The sequence below is a fragment of the Callionymus lyra genome, chromosome 17 (assembly GCF_982586985.1).
Source record: "Callionymus lyra chromosome 17, fCalLyr1.hap1.1, whole genome shotgun sequence".
In the NCBI taxonomy this organism is placed as follows: domain Eukaryota; kingdom Metazoa; phylum Chordata; class Actinopteri; order Syngnathiformes; family Callionymidae; genus Callionymus; species Callionymus lyra.
This window is the reverse complement of record NC_141834.1, coordinates 18,506,722-18,529,952: the sequence shown is the minus strand read 5'-3', so window position 1 is coordinate 18,529,952 and position 23,231 is coordinate 18,506,722. Positions and strand designations below refer to the sequence as shown.

At 36.1% G+C, this 23,231-nt stretch overlaps 2 protein-coding genes and 1 long non-coding RNA gene across 10 annotated transcripts in view; all 3 read right to left on the bottom strand.

Annotated features, from left to right (window-relative positions):
- Window position 1: 1 nt before the first annotated feature.
- LOC148062864 (uncharacterized) lies at window positions 2-4,424 on the bottom strand. The gene is made up of 3 exons (XR_015713613.1): window positions 4,210-4,424; window positions 982-1,203; window positions 2-77 (listed from the first exon to the last, which is right to left on the bottom strand). It is a non-coding gene; the product is annotated as an uncharacterized LOC148062864 (long non-coding RNA).
- A 2,869-nt stretch (window positions 4,425-7,293) lies between these two features.
- scgn (secretagogin, EF-hand calcium binding protein) lies at window positions 7,294-16,871 on the bottom strand. Of its 2 annotated transcripts, XM_087812405.1 has the most exons (12): window positions 16,851-16,871; window positions 15,296-15,358; window positions 15,132-15,202; window positions 13,877-13,969; window positions 11,034-11,123; window positions 10,783-10,839; window positions 9,470-9,547; window positions 9,355-9,410; window positions 9,250-9,295; window positions 9,121-9,180; window positions 8,720-8,788; window positions 7,294-7,928 (listed from the first exon to the last, which is right to left on the bottom strand). In XM_087812405.1, exons 3-12 carry the CDS (start codon window positions 15,153-15,155, stop codon window positions 7,800-7,802), a joined length of 702 nt encoding a protein of 233 aa, XP_087668531.1. In that variant the 5' UTR covers window positions 15,156-15,202; window positions 15,296-15,358; window positions 16,851-16,871; the 3' UTR covers window positions 7,294-7,799. The 2 variants fall into 2 exon arrangements, with proteins under 2 accessions (XP_087668531.1, XP_087668530.1); XM_087812404.1 differs by lacking the exon at window positions 16,851-16,871 and having other exon boundaries at window positions 15,296-15,453.
- Window positions 16,872-17,885: 1,014 nt separating this feature from the next.
- LOC148062862 (F-actin-uncapping protein LRRC16A-like) overlaps window positions 17,886-23,231 on the bottom strand; it is a 56,362-nt gene continuing 51,016 nt past the window's right edge. For all 7 annotated transcript variants that reach the window (XM_087812296.1, XM_087812300.1, XM_087812298.1 and 4 more), the window contains 7 exons: window positions 22,601-22,710; window positions 22,281-22,523; window positions 21,993-22,206; window positions 20,852-20,888; window positions 20,590-20,784; window positions 20,414-20,527; window positions 17,886-19,430 (listed from right to left, as the gene is read on the bottom strand). In XM_087812296.1, the coding sequence (XP_087668422.1) occupies window positions 19,267-19,430; window positions 20,414-20,527; window positions 20,590-20,784; window positions 20,852-20,888; window positions 21,993-22,206; window positions 22,281-22,523; window positions 22,601-22,710 (1,077 nt within the window). In that variant the 3' untranslated portion in view covers window positions 17,886-19,266. The remainder of the gene's footprint in view (window positions 19,431-20,413; window positions 20,528-20,589; window positions 20,785-20,851; window positions 20,889-21,992; window positions 22,207-22,280; window positions 22,524-22,600; window positions 22,711-23,231) is intronic.

Sequence of the window (23,231 nt, the reverse complement as noted above, 5' to 3'; positions counted from 1 at the left end):
TCAAATCAACGAAGAGATGAAGTCGGTCGTCGGTCGTTCTCTGAAGCAGAAGCTGTCGTTGTCGTTGTGAGCCGGACCTGCAGAGAGGAAGGGTCTTATGTAGCGGCGCTGACCCGCCCGCTGCCATGGCAACAAACAGACCAGAATGTTGAGGAACACCCAGAGAGACGAGGACGAGCCTCGCAGGTTATAAACGCAGGAGTTTAACTGATGTTTTCTTTCAAGGATCTGGTTCACATTACATTATATAGAACCCCAGGTGCATCTCCTCGAGGACACCCTGGAAAGTCAGGCAGAAAAACTGCCTCAACACCAAAACAAAGAGCTAAAAAATATCTTTAATCAAGAGAATTAATCCTGATGCCAGGATTTTTTGTTATGTTCTGTCAGTATTATATTAGGGTATAATTTGGTACATAGTATGCCATTTTTTGTTATGTTCTGTCAGTATTCTTTTACGGTATAATTTTGTGCATAGTAAGCTACTTTTTTGTTATGTTCTGTCAGTATTATATTAGGGTATAATTTGGTACATAGTATGCCATTTTTTGTTATGTTCTGTCAGTATTCTTTAAAGGTATAATTTTGTGCATAGTAAGCTACTTTTTTGTTATGTTCTGTCAGTATTATCTCATAGTAAAAAAGAGATTTGAACCGACAACCTTTTCTTTCCAATCACAATATTGATCATGATTGATTTGATTAAAAATACTTTAACTTTAATCTAATCTTAGCCATTTATTTATAGTAAATATAATTTAGTTTACATTGAAAACATATTTTTTAAGGTTCAAATTAAAGATTAAAGTGAAAAAACTACTTCTGTACGATCTTTAATAAAAGTATAAATGAAGGGAATTGAACCAATGATCGATCGTTTCTTAAATTCATCATGAAGACGTCGACAGGAGTTGAAATCCAACTCCTGGGATCGTGTCTATTTGTGGGTCCATGTGTGTTGCAGGATGTTCTTGTCGTTACCTCCGGGTCCATTTGTCAGGAGCCGTTGACCCCGACGACCTCGCTCTCCCCCAAAACCCCTGCGCTGAGGTCATGGTGGAAAACCTGGTCCCACTTGGATCGTTGGCGCGTCTTTAAATAGCTGCGTGGAAACTGCGGAACAGTCGGGGGTCTTTGATGGACACATCTGGACGAGGACGGACGGAGACCAACGATCACATGTTGTGAAGGTCGTTCATCCAGCTGAAGAGAAAAACTTTCACTCGTTACCTCGTCTGGATTCTTGAGAGTCTCTGCAATGAACATTTATATTATAACCATGGAACACATTTAACCCTAAAATAATTCTGACAGAACATAAATGAAAGTGGATTCAATTCAGAAAGAAATTGCCCCAAAATAATACATTAAAAACAGAAACAAAAGTCTATAACTGAGGACCAAATTTGGCCACCAAAATAGTACTGACAGAATAAAAAAACAAAGTTGGTTACCAGGGTCAAAATGTATCTCCAAAATAAAACTGGCAGAAAAGAAACCAAAGACCATAAGGATGGGTAACATTTAGTCCCCAAATAATATGACAATGGTCAGAGTTATGCCCCGAAGTAATACTGACAGAACACAACAAAGTTGGTTGATAAAATCAAGCCATAAAAATAAAGTAAAGAACATAACAAAAAGTTGTTTACTATGGACAGAATTTTACTATGAGATAATACTGACAGAACATAACAAAAAAGTAGCTTACTATGCACAAAATTATACCGTTAAAGAATACTGACAGAACATAACAAAAAAGTAGCTTACTATGCACAAAATTATACCGTTAAAGAATACTGACAGAACATAACAAAAAATGGCATACTATGTACCAAATTATACCCTAATATAATACTGACAGAACATAACAAAAAATGGCATACTATGTACCAAATTATACCCTAATATAATACTGACAGAACATAACAAGAGTTGCTTACTATGGACAGAATTTTACCCTGAAAGATACTGACAGAACATAACAAAAAGTTGTTTACTATGGACAGAATTTTACTATGAGATAATACTGACAGAACATAACAGAAAAGTAGCTTACTATGCACAAAATTATACCTTTAAAGAATACTGACAGAACATAACAAAAAATGGCATACTATGTACCAAATTATACCCTAATATAATACTGACAGAACATAACAAAAAATGGCATACTATGTACCAAATTATACCCTAATATAATACTGACAACATAACAAGAGTTGCTTACTATGGACAGAATTTTACCCTGAAAGATACTGACAGAACATAACAAAAAGTTGCTTAAGATGGACCAAATTTTCCCGTAATATAATACTGAAAGAACATAACAAAAAGTTGCTTACTATGGAAAGAGTTTTACACTGAAGAAAATACTGACAGAACATAACAAAGTTGGTTACTATTGACAAAAAATTGCCACAAAAATAATACTGAACATACGTAAAAGTATCTAACAATAGACCAAATATAGGACAAAAATAATACTGAACATACGTAAAAGTATCTAACAATAGACCAAATATAGGACAAAAATAATACTTACAGAAAAGAACAGAATGTCTACAATCATGGACAATTTAAAGTTGTTTATTCTGAAAGAAAATTTAACCCAAAACAATACTGACAGAACATAATTGGAAAAAATGTGTCCTAAAAAAATTCTGAAAAAACAATGGACCAAATTTACTCCCAAAATGTTTTCTTTAAAGAAGGAGTTAGTATTGGTACTATGGAGAAAAACATTTAAAAAAAATAGAAATATTGCTTTGTGTTGCGCAACTGTAATAACTTCCACCTCTACTCGCGAACAAAACCGCAGGATAGATGACGAAGGTCGTGGAATGTTTACGACAGAATCAAAGTCTCTGAGGTCAAACTATCAAACGCGTCAATCTCACAAACTCTTGACTTCCCAGAAAATCTCTCACATGGAGCATCGTTGAAAAATTCCAAAAATGCATCGTGACGTGTCGGAAAAAACCTAGAATCCTCTGCCAGAGCATCGCAGCGAAGAAGTCTTGGATCAACACTTTCATCATCGCGCTGACATATTCAGGTAGGGTCGGTCGGGCGGGGGGGGGGGGGGGGGTCACCGTCAGTCAGGGGGGTCACCGTCAGGGGGGTCACCGTCGGTTTACTGGTGTGGCAGGAGACATGCACTCGGAGGTCGGACACACACGGTGGGTAAACGGTGCGTTCAAGGACCGCGAGCTGCAGACCGGGATCATCCTGGTGAGGCCACACAGGCAATGTTGAGAGTTCCTGGTTTTACTGGATTCATCCAGATTTTATACAGTTTAATAGAACATTAAAAAAACATATTTCATGTTCCGAAAACATAAATACGTCATTTAAATGGTCGAAAGACATATAGTGAGACAAAACAAAGCCTTTGTCTTTTCACTTAAAAATGTTATTTGAGGAAAACTTTTTTTATATACGTTTAGGTGTGTGTATTGTCCATACCATACCATACGTACACATTACAGGTTCAACGATACAATATATTGTGATACTGTAGTAACAAGTATATATTTGTAGTATTGTCGAGTACTTAAACATTTGTTTTCAAACCAGAATATTTCCAAACATCAGCTTTTAAAGCTGATGGAATCACTGTATCCTCTCGTCCTCAGAACTAGAGCTTTAATTTTTCCTTTAGCTGCAGAGGACGAAACGACTGCTGCCATCTGGAGGACGGAAGCTTAATTGCAAAAAAAAAGCCTTTAATTTTTGCATGTCAATTGTAAATGTAAAAATTCTATTCTTATTTTTTCTTGAAAACACACTTAAATAAACAGTAAGCCGTAGAGGAACTATAGTAAGAAATAAAAATTGATTTGTGTTCTTGAATATTGATAGTATCTTAAATAAAAAAAATGTAATATATCCACTTAATATATAAATAAATATCTCTATATATACAAACACTTTCTTAAGTAACTATATTTGAGTAACATTGAGGCAAACAATGGTGCGTTCAAGGACACTTTGTAAATATTGATGACTATTGTTAGCTTGCTATGCTAATATAGCAGATCATTCAAGAAACACTAAGAATAATAATTTTAAAAATCAGTTCATGTGGCGTGAACTTTAAACACTGGGAAGTCAGTGTCTCCTGCCTCTCACCCCGAGGAGCTGGGAGCGAGGAGCCCGAGTAGCTAGTTTTGGGCTCTTGACCTGTGACCTGAAGTGACCTCTCACCTGTCGACGCCGCCATCTTCTCCTTCATGGAGACTTCTTTCCTTCTCTGGTCCCATCCGTCCTCGTCGCAGCTGTCACTCACAGGTTGACTCTCAACGAAGGTCAGAGGTCGCGAGGGAACCCTCTATAGTGACCTCGTGTTGGTGGATCTCAAGGTTCACACGTGGAAGGTCTTTTTCCAGCAGCGAGAGGTTGATCATCTTGGGAGGTCACCGCAAATCTCTCACTGCAGGTTTGTTTGCCTGAAGCTCATGAGCCGAGGCGCCGCACAGATGGAAACACTGGAAAACCTTCGGGCCAGAAAACCTGAACGCTTTGGTTCGACAGACGAGTGTAAACGATACATACGTGTGATGATGAACATGATGGAGAAGAATGGAAGGATGGCTTTGGCTCTAAAAGGAAAAGAATGTCTTTAATAATTGATCAAATTAAGCCATAAAATAATTCTGACAGAAAATACAAACTATCAAATAGTGGAGAAATGGAGATCCAAAATAATACTGACAGAACGTGACATAAAGTCTGTTATGATGGACAGAATTATGCCCCCAAATAATACTGACGGAACACAAAACAGGGTCTCTATAATAATGGAACAAATATAGTCCAGAAATAATACTGACAGAAGATAACGTAAATTCTAACAATGGACCAAATTTAGCCACAAAATAATAACGTCAATTATGACATTAAATAAAACTACAGAATAAGTAAATATATACATTTACACGAGTACACACATACATGTTAATATAAAAATGTCTTGAGTAATGAAAGACTTGAAACTCAGGTGAAACAAGAACCTGTAAAAATGTCTTAAGTGATGAAAGAGTAGAAACTCAGGTGACACAAGAACCTATAAAAATGTCTTGAGTAATAAAAAAGTAGAAACTCAGGTGAAACAAGAACCTGTAAAAATGTCTTGAGTAATGAAAAAGTAGAAACTCAGGTGAAACAAGAACCTGTAAAAATGTCTTGAGTAATGAAAGAGTAGAAACTCAGATGAAACAAGAACCTGTAAAAATGTATTGAGTAATGAAAGAGTAGAAACTCGGGTGAAACACGAACCTATAAATATGTCTTAAGTGATGAAAGAGTAGAAATTAGGTGAAACAAGAACCTATAAAAATGTCTTGAGTAATGAAAGAGTAGAAACTCAGGTGAAACAAGAACCTATAAATATGTCTTAAGTGATGAAAGAGTAGAAATTAGGTGAAACAAGAACCTATAAAAATGTCTTGAGTAATGAAAGAGTAGAAACTCAGGTGAAACAAGAACCTATAAATATGTCTTAAGTGATGAAAGAGTAGAAACTCAGGTGAAACAAGAACCTATAAATATGTCTTAAGTGATGAAAGAGTAGAAATTAGGTGAAACAAGAACCTATAAAAATGTATAAAGTAATGAAAGAGTAGAAACTCAGGTGAAACAAGAACCTATAAAAATGTCTGAAGTAATGAAAGAGTAGAAATCAGGTGAAACAAGAACCTGCAGATGTTTTGACTCACAACTGTCGTCAAAGCTGTAAACGAGAGTTTGTCAAGTGACGCAAGTGTTGGACGTTGTTGACTCAGAGTTTGACGTTCGTTCCTCTCGTAACTTCCTGTGACGCACGCCGGTCCCAGCTACACGGGGACATAGACAGGTATGTTTGAAGACTGGATTGATTGACGTGCTTCCTCCAGGAGGGGGAGCTGCTCTGACCTTCAGGAAACTATGGAGACCAGATCCATAGATGGTGAAGGATGTTGAGGAGCATGGCTCAGGAATGTTCCTCACCAGGGAGAGCAGGAAACATGCGGCCATTTTGAGGACAGACGTTTACAGTCGTGTTTGTTGTTTGCTCACTCGAACCTTCTCTGCAGGACCGAGATAAAGACTCGGGAGAGATTTATGAATCTTATGATGAAGGTGACGTCACCACCATCGTAAATTATTAGGGATCAAAAGGTCAACAGTTGGAAAACGCTCTCAGAGGCGGTGCAGTACAAGACGCGGACGCTAGAGGGAAGCATTTGTAACCGAACCCGTTTTAAATCATCTCGATAGGTTGCATTTATTTGGATCAATAATGTGTTTTTCACCACAGCTCAGTAAAGACTGTTTAAAGAGAAAAAATAATTTTAAATAAAACAAGAAGTTAGAAATAAATTGAATACTTTTAAGTAAAACATTTAGGATAAGCTTGAATTAAATGTTAAAACGTAAAAAATAAATAAATAGAAGGAGCAAAAACAAACAGAAAAGCCATGTTATGAAACTGTAAATACTGTAACGTATGTCATAGTTTATTTTATACAAAACATATATTTAAAAAATAAATTGTATTAGTAAAAAAATGTCATTATTTAGGCACAAATTATGGAAACATTTTTTCTGTAAAATGTATTAAGTAAAATATATATATAAAAAAAGGCTAAAATAATAGTAAATTTAAGTGAAAAAGCAAAGACAATAAAGGAAAATAATGTAAAAGTTAAAAAAACAAGTGAAAGAAAAAGATCAATATAAAATACATTAATTTTTTAGAAATTGAAGTTTTGGGATATGCCTTTTTTTGTAAACTGGATAAAGTAAAATAAAATTTAAAAAAAATGACATTCTGAATACTGTCATGTATGACATAAAACAACTGTATCAAGTGTGTAGACGGTTATAAATGAAAGTCGACACTTTATATGAGGAAGTGTTTGTTTGGTCAGCGGCTGTGAACCGTCAACACCCTCAAATAAAACCCTCACTTCACACACGCTGTACACACACGCAAACACACACAAGTGTATCACTTCACTGTACCATGGTGTTGCTATTTGTTTAGCACACACACACACACACACACACACACACACACACACACACACACACACACACACACACACACACACACACACACACACACACACACACACACACACACACACACACACACACACACAGACTCAGAGCTAATCGACCTCTGCAGCCTGAAGGGAATTAAGAAAAGGACCATTAGCTCCAACAAAGTGCTCAGTTTCCATCTTAACTGTGTGTTTTTCTTTGCTTTGTTGCTCTTCAAACAAACACCAATGTTTTGAATCGAGATGTGTTTCCAGTAGTTTATCAACATCTGTCGTCTAAACACAGTTACACACTTTTAACATCCAGGAAATGAAAGTAAAAAAAATCTTGATTTTGATTAAATTAACGCATTTTAAGATTATTTTTTAATAAATATCGTTAAATACTTGATGTTGTTCAGACATTGTCTTGAGTATTTTATCGTGGATTCAAGTGTAGAAACATGTGTCATGTGATCTTACTGTCGTCTTGGCGGGAAACGGCAACGACAGGACTTTGAGGTTCCATCGAACGCGAGTCGACAAGACGATCAAACTTGAAAAAACAAGGCAGATTATTTCAAGGACTTTATAATCGAGCGTCTCAACAAGACACGGTTACATGCATGTTACCGACACGCACATCACACGTGTCGTTTTTTTAAATCTTTTTTTTTTACATATTCTTAGATCAGCGATTTCATTGGTGACCAGAGGTTTGACGTCTTCGTCTCAATGAGTCAACTTGACCTCTGTGACCTCACGGACACATCACAGCGAGACTTTGACGCCCAAGCACAGAGCGAGTTCGTTTTTCTGGATCTTCCCGTCCTTGTTGACGTCGCAGTGGCTCAGGAGCACGGCTCGCAACTTGTCCAGGTCTGGACCGGTGAGGTTGGGCTGTTTGGACAAAAACATCTTATCTTAAATTAAATGAAAAAAACATGTTTTTACACTAAATATCTGATGTTATATTTACAAAAAATACCAAACTAATATACTACATATTGAAATACATGTACAAACTGATACAAATTTGCCAAAAACTTGATACACATTTTCAAACTCATCGTACAAATTTACAAAAACTATTAACTTATATTTTAAGTAACTGTACTAACCCTGACACAAATTAGCCAAAAAAATAAATCTTTTTTTTTCTTTTAAACACACTTGGAAAAAAGTTTTTTGAAAAACATTTACAAACTTTTAAACAAAGTAACACATTTCAGATGAACTTTAAAGCTCTTGAAAATTAGTTTTTTAGATTTTTGTAGATTCGTTTCCACATTTTATGAATTTGTTTCAACACTTTTCAAATGTGTTTCCACGTTTTGCAATTATTTTCAACATATTGTCAATTTGTATCAACTTTTGTAAATGTTTCAACACTTTGTACATTTGTTGTATCACTTTATACAATCGTTTTATCACTTTGTAAATAGTTTTTATTACTTAGTGAATTTGTTTCAACATTTTGTAAAGTTTGTTTTTAAGGTTTTGTAAATACGTTTTGAACTTCTCAGCCACCAAAATAAAGTCAGTTTATAAGCTGCTGTTCAGAGTGTGAACACTAGGGGGCTCTTCAAAGCTCTACATACAACTTCAGATAAACTGATTCTAGATAAATGGATTACATCAAGTCAAGACACTTGTCATTTCCGCTTAGATTCAAGTCCTTTTTTTCTTACCCGGACCAGTTCCATCATGTCTTTGACGAAGCCGTCCACCTCAGGCCCCTCCAGCGCTCCACTCTTGCTCTGAAGAAAAGACAGTGACGGACGGATGGAAAGACAAACCGTGCGGCCTCCAAGATAAAGGATGTTTAATTAGACGAATCATGAGAGTCGTTTCCTCAACAAGCCTGCGAGTGACTCAGCATGATAACGGCCCATTAGTTTCCTCCAATCAGATTAAAAGTCCACTTGTGTGCACCAGCAGCCTCGCAGATAATCTAATGGGCTCCTTGGAAACTGAACATGGCCAGCGGTGGAGCCGTTAAGACGGGCGTGAAGAGGACCAGAGCCGGTCCACGACGCCTCGAGGACGACTTCCACGCTAAAGTGCTCGCACGAGACGTCAGAGTACTCACCACATCGTAGTGATTAAAGATCTTCTCAAAGTCTCTCTTCCGCTCCTCTTTCCCAGAAGCCTTATCGGGGAGAGATCGAGACCAACATGAGTCTTTGTTTCCACCGTCTTGAATTTTCAAAATACTCACATCCAGCTTGAACTGGAGCAGGAAGTTCTCCTCCAGGGACAGAATCCTGAATCGTGGAAAAGTCTTTAAGTACCTTAAGGGTAGAGCATGACTTTGACTATATACCTGGCCAAGTCGTTCAAGTCCAGACGTCCGTCCTTGTTCTTGTCGAAGATTTTCATCTGAGGAATCAAAGGGTTACAAACCGATTACGATCCATCGCTGCTCGTGTCTGTGTTACCATGGTGTCGGTGTACTCGTCCAGCTTCTCAGACGACAGCTTCTTGTGGTGTTGTGAGAAAAGATCTTTCAGAAACGCCTGTGAGACAAAAACAAATGAGCAGATCATTCCACCAATTACCTTATCAATGGAGTAAATGTACTAATATTGATCTCATGATGGATTTGTACTTAACATTTAGAGAATGCGTGGATCATAAAATAAGGATGTCTGCGTAAATATTTGCTGGTGCAGGTGACCTACTTACCTGGTGAGACGTTCACTGACTCGTCACACAAACAAAGGCTTTTAAATACTGTGTTTGCGACACAAGGTTCAACAACGGTGAGCTGTGAGTCCACTTTCTATTTTATTATTTCTATAATTGTAATTCATTTATTCAACTGGAGGTTCACTTTGGCACATGTCAGTATAAAATAAATAAAAGAAAAAGATAATGGCTCCGCCAGGAAAATTAATGATTGATGGAGAAAGTGTTTTTTAAACACATGACTGTCACACACTCGAGTGACGCCTCAAACTCTCTATTTATTGTTTGGTTTTATTTTATGACAAAACGTAGTCTTGATAATCTGAATTCACACGAGGACCTGATCAATTCATTAGTAGAGTATTTGTTCTATACCCTTAATTTATTTAACTTGTTTTTTCAGCGTTTGTTATATTTCCACTTGAATATAATCTGAGTTATGTTCTACAAGTATTATGATGGGACTTCATTCTGTGATGAACGAATGAAACCTGTCTGTAGTTTAACAAATGTTACATTAAGATTTCTTTATTATTTATATTATTTAGAAAATTAACCAATAAACACCAAAACACTTTTTGCTTTTTCAGTGTCGGTTACAACTGTCACATGTTCCCCTTCCTGGGGCTTTTATTTTGTACAGTCCTTTCCTGGGTTTCCTGTGTTTTATCGCTCTCTTGACAGTCGGTGAGGTCGATGCTTGGCAAGATCCACGATTGTTGACTATCAGGACAATTAGCGTCGCTGCATAAAGAGTCTGCTTCTGGCCTGGGTCGATGTCAGCAACTTTGCATCTTGGACGATAACCTCCTGACTGTTTTTTCATGTCAGCGCTTTGTGTTTTCTTTGTTTTGTGTTGATTATTAAACCGTCTTTAGTGAACCTCCCGCCTGGTAACTTATTATCCTTCTCTTCTGGGTCATCTTGCTAAATAAACCGCTACAACAACAGTCAACATTTGGGGAATTATGGTACTTTTAGTGAGTTTTCTTTTATATTTTATAAAGAGCATTTATGAACAGTTCTGTAAACAATAAGATGCTGGTGAGTCTTAAGTTGTCACCTTGAGCTCCTGAGCGGAGATGTAGCCGCTGCAGTCCATGTCGTACTTCCTCCAGATCTACGATCCAAGAAGTGAAATGAAGTGTGAATTGGTGGAACTTAGTTATACGATCAAAAACATACAAATTCAATGATGAATAAATGCAACATTAACATTTAATTGAGCCTACGCTTGGGTTGTAACTTCAGAATTTATCTAAAGTTAAATACAACTTTAAAAAAAAGTGTAACAGTTAAAAAAGAAAAGCGCACCTTCATGAAGTCGACGCTGTTGTCCAAGGACGACTCTCTGCGGAAAATCAACAAGAAGTTCTCGTCTTCGGGCAGAATCATGCGAGCCAGCTGCAGGAGAAGAAGCAGGGGATTCATAAAAAACACAAAATACTAAACACGCCTAAAGAACAAGACAAGACTGTTTGATTAAATATGAGAAACCAACACCTAGCAACACAAGTTAGTATCTAATGTCACATTTAGTGTTTATCGTATGAGTCAATATGAAAAATGTATGTATTTTTTGCTTTCAAATCACATTTTATTTTTATAGCATTCATTTTATTGTTTATATTTGAAAAAAGTGTGTATACAATACAATAAGAAAAAATGGAATGTTATTATTCAAAATTATGAATAATAACTACTATAATAATAGTCACTTTCTGTTCATTTTAATGTTCCAGCCACTAGATGTCATTACACCACAACAAGTTAAATTAAGTACTGCAAGTTTCCGGCCAGTACTGAGGACGAGAGGATACAGCAACAGGATTCGCCTTAAAACAAAAGAGTCACGCATAGGTCTGCGTCAACGATCGAAATTGAAGTACAGAGTTTGGAAAGATGCTTCCTATTTTGGTTTCAGATGGATTTTTCTTCAATTTTTTCTTGTTAGCAAATGCTCTGTTGCACCCAAATTATTTTTTTTTATTTGTCAGACAACAGCTTATAGAGGACATTTATTATATATATATTATAACAAATGAAAGTGAAGATTTGTACTATGTTATGTCATTTTTTTTCAGTTAGAAATTATCTTATCAAATTAGTATAAAAAATGAAAAGTAAAGTTCAGGAACCTGTACATAGTGTTTTTGTACTGGTATCGGACATTTTCAAATAGTACCCAGCGCTGGTCATGTGGTCTGTAAATTCTGCAACACCAGAGTGAAGTACTCGACAATACTACAAATAAATCCTTGTTACTACAGTTCCACAATATATAGTATTTCTGTCCATTGTGATGCGTATTGTATCGTCAGATTCTTCTCAAAACACACTGAGGCTCCAGAATTACAGCAAAACAATCACAAGACTCATTGAACTCATTGGAGTAGGTTAGTATAATAAAATAATACAATGCAGTATTTTCATGAACAACCTGTGGTGAAGAAGCTGTACATGAACTATAGTTTGTGATGTCACTTGACGTCACTGTCATTTCAGAAATGATTTGTTATAATTGTTGGAAACCACCAAACTCCACTATAACCCATCAATCAGAGCGGACGCGTAAATGGAACGCATGTCCAGATTCATGATCCGTCCTGACAATCAACCGCTGCAGCATCTCGTCCTCCTGGCTCCACTCCAGCTCCTGATGCCGTGCCCTTGAATATCAGCCGCCCATTAGAAGATTAAACCGGCAACTTCCAGCCACTCTCATTAAGAATCGAAATGAAACTGCAGCAGTTTTCGGTCCTCAAAGCTGGATTGCATTTCCGTGTACGTGGACAAATGTGAAACCTGCTGAATCTCTGGAAGAAGTCGTCGTCAATTAGTGTAATTAAAATCCTGATTCATCAATTCAATGAATCTCGTCTGTCTGGACAGTCTGATCGTATTAGTTCAACATATAATCCACTCACTTTTTAGCTTTTTATTAGAGAATTCAAGTTCATTTTTAAACTTTCGCTTGATAACGTCACATATATTCTCTGTCTTGGACGTGAAAAGATGTCCGAGACTTGTCATATATGGCGTAAGTCAGATGGAAATAGAGAAATAAAAGAACCACTCAGATATTCACGAGTCAGCGGATGTGGTGGTTTTTCTTATCACTTCCTTCCTAGTGTGTGTTAGTAAAATGATTAAAACTCCAGATAAGTAACGGTCTAGTTGAGCTGCATCAATTAACCGTGCAAATGTGAAGAAAAACATTAAGCGGAAAATATTGATGAAGCTATGTATAAAATCGTGTTTTTTTTCAAAGTACTATAATCTATATTCAACAATAATTCAATATCAATAATATTATTTATATAGCCATTTTTTAACAGTAGTTGCAAAGTGCTTTACATAAACAACTTCAGTTCAAAATGACAGCACTGTATTGTGTCGTTTCCCCAAATGATTCTAAATATTTCATCAAGGTTCTTTTATGGTTAATATTACATTAAAGTGTGTAAAAAACAACAACAAGATCATTAGATTCATTTTAAATTAACAAGTAAATATTAGTGTTTTTTTGTTTTTGTGTTGCAATAAAAAATTATTTTATCATTACATCCTCTGCAGCCAAAGGAACAATGAAATCCCGTAAGATCCTAATGATGACTGAGGACGAGAGGATACAGTGACTCCAGCAGCTTTTTAAAGCTGATATTTGGACATATTTTGGTTTGAAAACAGATGAAAGCAGTTACGACTTCGTCAAGAGTCATGTGGTCTGTAAATACTGCAACACCAGAGTCAAGTACTGGACAATACTACACATATATACTTGTCACTACAGTATTGCAATATGCAATACAGTATGTTAATCAAAGCAGACATTTCAACAAGAGAATTGCAGACTCTCACTTTAAATTCCCCTGAAAATGTTTGTTGTTACGTTCCATGAATAAAATATGAAGTGATGGAGGAGATAGAAAGAGGGAAGAGATTGAACTGAACAGACCAGGAAATGACTCCAGGGTCTGGTAATGTGAAGTGCAGCCAGAGAGAAAGATACCATGTGGGAACAGCACTGAATTAAAGATGCCTATTTAGGAGCCTGCCCCTGAGACCCACACTTGTTGTCGGAGAAATAAAAACAAATAAGATCCAGAAATAAGTCAATTTGGTGATGAAGTGAGTATTAGTAGAACAACGAGTACCTCCTGAATCTGCAGTTTCCCGTCAGCGGTGTCGTCGTAGGCCGACATGAACCTCTTCTTGAGTCTCTGCACTCGATCTTCCGTCACTTTCTCCTGGTGAGAAACACAAATAAAGAAAAAAGGGAAATTGAAAATTGATTCACTCTTGAGGTCGATACATAAAAAGGATAAAAACATAACTTGTGAGTCACGGTTATTTGAAGTCGTCACCATGGAGACTTCAATGTCAAAATGTAGCAACACAAAGAAAACTGTCAATCTTGGTCACAAAGGTTTCTTAACATAACATTTTCATTCCAATAATACAATTTATACTTAAAAATGACTATAGTTTTTAACTTACCGTTTTTCTAAATAAGACTAAATTTTGATTATTCACATTATTTCTCTGCTCTCAAACCTGATTTTAACTCCACTTGTTTGCTGAAACCTGATGCTGAAAGGCAGCAGCTGGTTCTTCATGCAGAACATAGAGGAACACTTATCCCTGAGGCATTAATGAGAGCAAACAGACATGTGGTCAGTGGTCTGTTTGCTTCAGTGCCATCCCATTAGTATCCAAGGAAGTCCACACAAACCTATGTACAGTAATGGCTTCCATTGGCTTTCGTTGTTGTGTAAAACATCATATTGTTAGGAGTCCATCCCCACTTACACGATAAGCCACTCCCGACAACTCAGAATGGAAAATGCAGAAGACAGGATGGATGATACGTGTCTTTAACAAGCGGTTTTACTGTAATGTAATTTTCTATTTGTTTAATTACCTGCATTACAAAGAGGAAACAAACAACCTGACATTAACAATTATGGGGACACTTATCCCCGAGGATACCCCAATCTCTTTAAGTTATGCCATGGTATGTTTTACAATTGTTTATCTTTTATTTTCAAAACGTTTTTAAATAGAAGATACATAAATGTATCGTTTTTATATTCTTTTCAATTACATATATTTTTCAAAACTACGTTTTCTTCAGAAATAATAATGTTCAGCATGAAAAAAACATCAGAAAATAAGAACTACAGACAATAACCACTTTTCTTTTTGATTTTAAGTTGGGTTAATAACTTACATTTTCAGAATGCATCTTTATTAAAAAATAAAAACATATAACTGTCACTTATTAATGTTTATTTTGCGTATTTACTAGTTTTCACCTCGCACAAATATCTGAAAAGCAGATCAAAAAGCAGGTAAATCTCACACTAAATTTACTTTAATTGATGAAATAAAAACCTGAAATCCACTTACCTTAGGAGACAACTTTATCATCATGTGACGAAAGAACTCATCGAGCTCTTTTCCTTCGATGTAGCCATTGTCTGCCAAATAAATCAAATGTTTTTTATCATGAAAAACATACAGATTCGCAGATAAGATATTAAAATTAAAGATAAAATGTTGAATTAACTCACCATCGGCATCAAAGTGCTGCCAGATTTCCAGGAATCCAGCTGCATCCAGGTTGTTGAAGGCAACTTCCATGTTAAACAAGGAAACGAGACAGATTATGGAAGTGGAGGAGAGTGAGAGGAGAAACTGTTGAGCTGCTGACTCGCTGGACGGACTCTATGTTCTGGGAGTAGAAACCACACCTTCTCTGTCTCTGAGGAAGATGCCACCTGATGGTTGCATTAGTGAACCACACGCCATGGTATCATGTGAATGCTTTAGACATGCAGTCCTGCTGCCAGACACGTTTTATCTTCTCAAACAAAAAATGAATCCGGGAAATGTATTAATATTAATTAATAAAATTAAGGAAATACAATTGTTTCTTATTTTGTGTGTTATTTTATTGGATTCTTTTTTTTCTTTACTCAAACTATAAAAAAGAAATGTGTTTACAACACTGACAATAAAAGTTTCTGATTATTATTAATGTATTTAATTATTATAATAAGTATTGTTATTATTTAATCATAACATTGATCACACTAATATTTGTGTATCTCCATTCATTGAAATGAACACTAAATATAAATTCTGGTTAAGTAAACACAAAAATATTCAACACATGTTATTAGTTGCTCTAAAACTACACAAAAAAACACCAGGAGGGCTATTTAAAGATAAATATTTATGTTAAATTTGTTAAGTTCAAATTCAAGACATATTGTTTGTATTATCAACACCGAGATAATAACAATGAACATATTATGAATCTTTTAATCATACTCATTCTCAAATGACACAAATATATTTTTTATATTTAAAAAATGTTTTATTGCGGATTGAAAAAGCATATTGAACGTATTAATTTTCATGTATGTGTTTTTTTTTAACTTAATTTGTGCTTTCTGTGGATTCGTTCATTTGTTGTGGTTGTCGTTGTAGTTGTTGTTGTTTTTGTAAAACGTTTTTCATGAAGAAATTTAAACGTGTCTTTTATTAATATATCTTTCATCATGTAGTCCTGGTGGATCTGGTGTAAGTGAACATCTCAGGAAAAATGTATGTATGTGTCGTTTCAAGCTTTAATAATAAATATATAAAAATAAAACGAGCTAGTCTATGAGGTAAACCACTAAAGAACACTACCAAAATACCTTCATATAATATTAAATAAAACAAAAAGGAAAAAAAATGCTCATCGAACATTTAAATCAATAATTAATAAATTATTATGAAGACAAAGAATGACGGCTAATTCGGAGCGACTCATCCTGACGTCACAAGATGGCGCCGATTTGCGCTTGGTTTTAATTGTTATAAATAATAAAAAGTAACGAAATATATTGTTCTTGAAAATAAAAAGAATTTTCAACCCAGACAAAGCATTATTCTTTTTACATTTAATGTATTAATACAAATAAAAACCGAACTCCAGTGGACGATGCTAATGCTAGGAGTTAGCTAGGTGCTAACGCAAACTATAAATGGCCTAATGTAAAATGTGCAACACTACTCATGTATATATAAGGAAAAACTACTCTTTGTTTTTTTCTATATAGTTAAGTTGTCGTTTACCTTCAGGACGTCAGTTTTAAGATGATTAATCTGCTGCCATGTCTTCTTTGTCGTCATCCACACTAAACTCCGCCCACTTCACATCACAAACAGTACAAAAAATAAAAAATAAACTGAAACGATGTGCAATATATTGATAATGAATTAAATGTCTACAATGCATCCTAATATTTAGTCTAAAACAATTACATTTATTAAAAAAAATTACGCATTTTAGAAATTAAATTGATCACTTTCATGGACTTCATTATCTCACGATTATCAAACTACTATTTTTCCGAAAGTCACTTCAGAGGGACGTTCCCCAGTCAGATCAAAAATATCATCTTCAACTTTGTGTAAATATCTTCCAACAGAAGGCATATTTTTTATTTAATATTATTATTAGCAAATGAGTAAGTAATAGTTGTTTGTAAAGTTATTTCTAGACCAGGGTCACAAAGCTCTTCAACGATCAAAAACAAATCACAGTTAAAATATATACTTTAAAAGATCAAGACAACATAAGACAAACACAGGAGTCCCAGAAAATCAGGTAAAAGTACAAATAAAAATTTCTTGAGATGTTTCTTAAGGAGTCAGTAGATCATCAAACAGCAACAGTCTGGAAGGATTTCTCTCCTCTGGTCCTGAACCGTGTTCAGGAACCATCAGTAGATTCTGATCCACAGACCTCAGAGCCCGAGCTGGGGTGTAAGGCTGGATCAGATCACTGATGGAAGGTCTGACCATGAATAGATCTGAAAGTAAGAACCAGAATTTGAAAATGGATCCTGAAAGAAAATGGCAGCCAGTGATGAGTTTTAAGGGAAATGTGAGTTCTTCTACTAGAGCAGCTCAGTGCAGTTTTGTATGAACTGCAGGCGAGACAGATCCTTCTTGTTTAGACATCAAAATAAACTGTTACAATAGTCAAAACGAGAAGTTAACATGTTGATGTTTGCTGATGATAAAGTGATTTTTAGTCGTAGAGGAACGATTCAGATTGACTCGAAGTCGTTAAAAATAATAGTTTGATCAAACAACGTGACGCTGTGGCTTGTAAAAATTATTTTAATGGTTATTTGCATCATAAAAGTGTCCAACACCAGCAGAACGACCACAAACATGGATCCATTACCCAAACAAAACACTGATAATGTGCAAACATTGGTATCGATGCAGAAAGTCATTAAGGAAAGAAAAAAACAAAAACATTAACGAATTAATCACGTATGAACAAAATGTACATTTGACAGAGAGAGAGACGAGAAAGATTCCAAATAAGTTATCAGCGTACTTGGTACCAAACAATTGCTGGAGTGTGAGGATCTCACGGTGTGTGTGTTACACGTGCTTTTATCACACGCACACCCTTGAAAAACATATATACACCTACAGTCATGCAGTCACACACACACACACACACACAGACTACTGCTCGTCTTCAGTGGAAAACACATGTTTTTTTTTTCATATTAAAAAAGTCTGAATTCAAAAAATCCCAGCAGTTTTTAGTAGGTTTCGATGGACAGACTCAGAGGAGGAAACTTTTTTTTTATGTCCGACAACTAAAATGGAAAGAAAACAACATTTTGAACGAAGGTGCTACAGATGTCACGTGAAAGTTAGTTGCAGCAGCAACACAACATTCTTCAAAAGAAGAAACAACTTTTTAAGCTACACACCGTCTTGAATTGCTTCACCGGGAGCCAAACTTCCAAATAATCAAGATTTTTTATTAATAAAATCTCGTCTTTAGGTCATTAAATTGGATCATCTGCGATGCTAACAGATGCTAAAGTGCAAATGCTCACTCAAGTGCACACGAATGGCGGTGAAGAAGAAACTCAAATCTCCTGTTTAGATTTTTACTTTAAATCCTCGAAACGACTAATCAGTAGTTTAGCTTGAGGTGGAAAGAGCGACTTCGGGGGAATGTACTCGAGTGTCTTTGGCCGCGAACAGATCCGAGCGCTGGTTCCATCACAGTGCAAAAGACACACATAACAGTGCTGTAGCCTCTTTGATCGGGCCTTTAAAAAAAAAACAACTTAACACACGAAAAACCGGCGGCGGGTTTTGATTCGTATAGAAAATAAATGGACCTGGATTTTCCTGCTGGAAAGAAGAAGAGTTTGCATAATCGATTGATCCGACGAGTTTTAAGAGAGTACAGTACAGTGATCGTGAGTCAAGTCCCTGGAAGACAAGCAGCTGCAGAATTAGTAGATTTCTAATACAAGTTAACATGTTCACAGCTTTTCCTCGTGTTTTAATATCACACTCGATAAGTCTTACTAAGCTTTTTTTTTTTCTTCTGTTCCTTCCGTTGACTCGGATGAAAGCGTCCGTGTCACTGGAGTGTTTGGTTAAGTAGAAGCACCTCTAGTTCTTCATCCAATGAGATCATGCTGATGATTATTCGACAGTTCCGTCAGATTAAAATAAAGTCTTTTTCCACGTCCTCCGCTGAGTCGGAGGACTTTTTCCTGGTGGCGCTGGTGCGGTCCGGTTTGGAGAGCTGCTCCCTGCTCTTGAGGAGGTCCTCGGTGCTGGAGCGCAGCGGGCTGGAGCGATCCACCGGGTCGGCAGTTTTGACTGGAGGTGTCAGAAGGTCAACTTTTAGTGTGAAAAATACAATATGTGTTTCAATGTCATTATACATTTCAATTAATTAATTTATTCTTTTTTTTTGTACAAAATTATTGAAAATCCTTCAGAAAATATGAATTACATTTATTAAGAATTCTCATTTTTAAGCATCATTGTATTAAATGTATGATTTTAAACGATGTCAAACACAAAGTCATTATAAATGTTGATAATGTACAATTTCTATATGTCAGGAGAAGTATTGAAAATACTAATGTAGAATTCAAAATATAAGGTATATTTTTATTAATACTATTTACTATAAAAAAATCATGTCATAAAAAAAAAGTAAACCTGAAAAATGGACAGTTACAAAATGTCTTGAAAGTAATTCAGAAAAAAACTTAATTAAAATGATGTATGATGTTTTATATATTGATATATTATATATCACATTTATTATTAAATATATATACACCCATAATGCTACTATACTCTGACAGTTACAAAGACACTGTTTCTTTAAGTCACTTCAACATTAAACATATTTTTCCAAAACTATGAATTCAAATTATATCCTAAACTATATGTTTTTTTTTAACCTATTCCAAAAATAAATCATGATCTATGCCCGTTATACAGTATACCCCATAACAATAATAACACTAATATAGTTACAAAGAAACGGTTTCTTTAAATCACAGAAAGCAGATGACATCACTGAAAGCCTTTTAGGAGCCAAGGTCTCAAGTGGGCGAATTTTCCTACAATTTGTAGTGAATTATACAGTTTAGAAAAGTTCTGTTTGACTGATTTAATTTGATTTCTTTTCTTTTAAACCAACTTTAACAAAAGGGAAAATACATTTTTCGCTCAAAGCTATATTTTCTATCTCAGCGAGTCAACAACAGAACAAACTCAAGTCATTATTATTCCCCTGATTAAAAATGACACTTAAGAAAACGTGTCTCAAATATAAACTCCCTCACCTTCTTGAGGATTCTTCGTCGTCTGCAAACTGTTGTGCATGTCCTTCTTCAGAGCTGAAGGCAGAACCGTCATTTTTGGAGAAACTCCGCTGCCGGGAGGATCCGAGCTCTCGTCTGTGAAAGGAAGAAAGAAACGTTCGCACCTCATCGTGGTTCAAAAGATGGCGTCGTCGTACCCGTGCTGCGACCGCTGCTCGTCCTCGGCTTCTGCGGCAGAGTCGGCCGGGCGGCCAAGGCCGGCTTCTGCCCGTGTGGCACCGGTGGTTTGGGGCTCACGGGTCCTCCTGGAGAACTTGAAGCCGATGGAGCTCTGGCTCGAGGAGCCGGGTCGGGTTTGACCTCCAGACGAGGAGGAGATTTCTCAGGAGAGCCTGAAGACATGAAGGACTTCAGCAAAGATTCAAGGTGGATCGATGGTGGTCTTGACTCTCGACTCACCTGAAGAGTTACTGTCCGGTCGGTCAGGACTAGAGGACTTGGAAACACAAAGCACAAAATTCCATGTTAAAAAAATGCTAATGCTACATGCTAATACAAAGTTCAAGTGATATGCTTGAGGTTGTTTACAGATCAAAACACAACTTTATTTCCCTTTTTAATGATCGAATAATGATTACATATAACTTATTTCACTTGACAGATTTAAAAATCATATTTTAATGAAATGGCCTCACTTCATCAGACATGTTTCAAAATATATTTACAGGTCATTGGAGTGTTGCAAATTACCTAAAGCATTTTTTAATTTACAATTTTTAAGTTGTTATATTTTTCCCACAAAGAACAAGGTCTTTCGGGACTACAACACTTGAAAACACACAAACACAAAAGGTAATACTAAAAAATGCTGAGGCTACGTGCTACATGCTAAAGCTAAATGCTTATAAAAGCTCCAACAATACTGTTGATGTTTATTACAGAGCAAAATACAACTTTATCTTCCCTTAATGATCGCTAAATATTAGTCACTTGACACATTTAAATGTAATATTTTCATGTAATGGCCTCACTTCATCAGACAAGTGCTTCTGTTATATATTATTTTGTTTTTACTCTTCTGGACCAATAAAGTTTAAAATATAATAAGACATACGGTACACATGTTAAGAATAATAATAATAAAAAAAATCAATAATAATACTTAACACAATAAAAGAATGATTTAAAATAATAATAATTATTATTAAAACACACAAACACAAAAAGTAATAATAAAAATGCTAATGCTACATACTAAAGCTAAAAGCTAATACAAAGTTCCAATGATACTGTTGATTTTTATTACAGAATAAAATACAACTTTATTTTACCTTAATGATTTCCAAATATTAATTATATCACTAAACAGATTTCGAACTAAGATTATGAGTTAATGGCACAAGTCAAGTTGGTCAAAAGGTGTTAATAGGGATAAACATGGTTAAAACTGCTTGTTGCAAATGACATCATTTTAATTTGAAGTTTTGTCATGTTGTAATTTCAAATTACAGTTTAAATTTACTCTTTTTGTCAGGAATGCTTTGCTCATACTTCAATATAGCGAAGCTGGTTATTGAATATTTCCCATGATCCTCCTCACCTTGTAAGCTCTTCTCTCCTGCTTGGCCTTCATCTCTGCGAGCAGCCCGCCGCCCATTATCTGCATACCCGGGTATCTTCTGCCACCTTGTGGACTGCCTCTGCCATCGGATCCTCCCTCCCAGGGCTCGTCCATGGAGTCCGGCGTCCTCAGCTCTTCGGATCGATCCGAGCTGCTGCTGCAGTCGGCCGGCTGCGAGCGGCTGGACGAGTCTCTGCGGCGGAAAAGAACCAGAACCATCACAATCAGAACCAACCACAGGAAGAAGAAGAAGGTGCTGAGTTGTACCTGGACTTTGGCTCTGGTGCCGGGCTCTTCACCGTCACCTTCGGGGAGGAGGGCTCCTCGGGGATGACGGAAACTGCAGGGGGTCCCGAGGAAACTGGGGGGGCCTGGATTTTGTCCGACTTTTCAGATTTGTCGGATTTATCAGATTTGTCCGATTTAGCGGAACGCTTGATGAGGTTGAGAAATCCTCCTTTGCTCTTCTTCTTCTCTCCTTCCTGAGACTCTGAGCTCTTCAGTGACCGTCTGCACGGAAAATCACTTTCCATCAGATTAAGATTCCCCAGGGCTTGCTTGTTCATTTGAAAATATGTCACACTTACTTGGAGTCCATCTTGGTGACTTTTTTAGAGAAAAACTCATCCACACCTTCATCTACTCTTCCCATGAGGCCGTTCTGCTCCCCGTCTTGAGAGTGAGAGCTGTGGATTTGCTGTGTGGTGTCAATAAAGTTAGAAAACACAATACTGTCCTGTGTGGTATCAATAAAGTTAGAAAATACAAGTATCTGCTTTGTGGTATCAATAAAGTTCAAATATATAAGTATTTGCTTTGTGGTATCAATAAAGTTCAAATATATAAGTATTTGGTTTGTGGTATCAATACAATTCTAATATAAAAGTGTTTGCTGTGTGGTGTCAATAAAGTTAGAAGATACAAGTGTTTACTATGTGGTATCAATAAAATTAGAAAACACAACACTCTCCTGTGTGCTATCGATAACGTAAGCAAATATTTGCTTTGTGGTATAGATAAAGTTCAAATATACAACTATTTGTTGTGTGGTATCAATACAATTTAGAAATACAAGTGTTTCCTGTGTGGTATCAATAAAGTTATAAGATACAAGTATTTGTTGTGTGGTATCAATAAAGTTAGAGGAAACAAGTGTTTACTGTGTGGTATTAATAAAGTTATAAGATACAAGTATTTGTTGTGTGGTATCAATAAAGT

Coding starts and splice junctions, on each gene's coding strand:
- scgn (XM_087812404.1), bottom strand. CDS start 15,365: ATGGAAGTTGCCTTCAACAACCTGGATGCAGCTGGATTCCTGGAAATC. Junction 15,203..15,295: donor GCAGCACTTTGATGCCGATG/GTGAGTTAATTC, acceptor TTTATTTGGCAG/ACAATGGCTACATCGAAGGA. Junction 10,840..11,033: donor ACAGCGTCGACTTCATGAAG/GTGCGCTTTTCT, acceptor CTTGGATCGTAG/ATCTGGAGGAAGTACGACAT.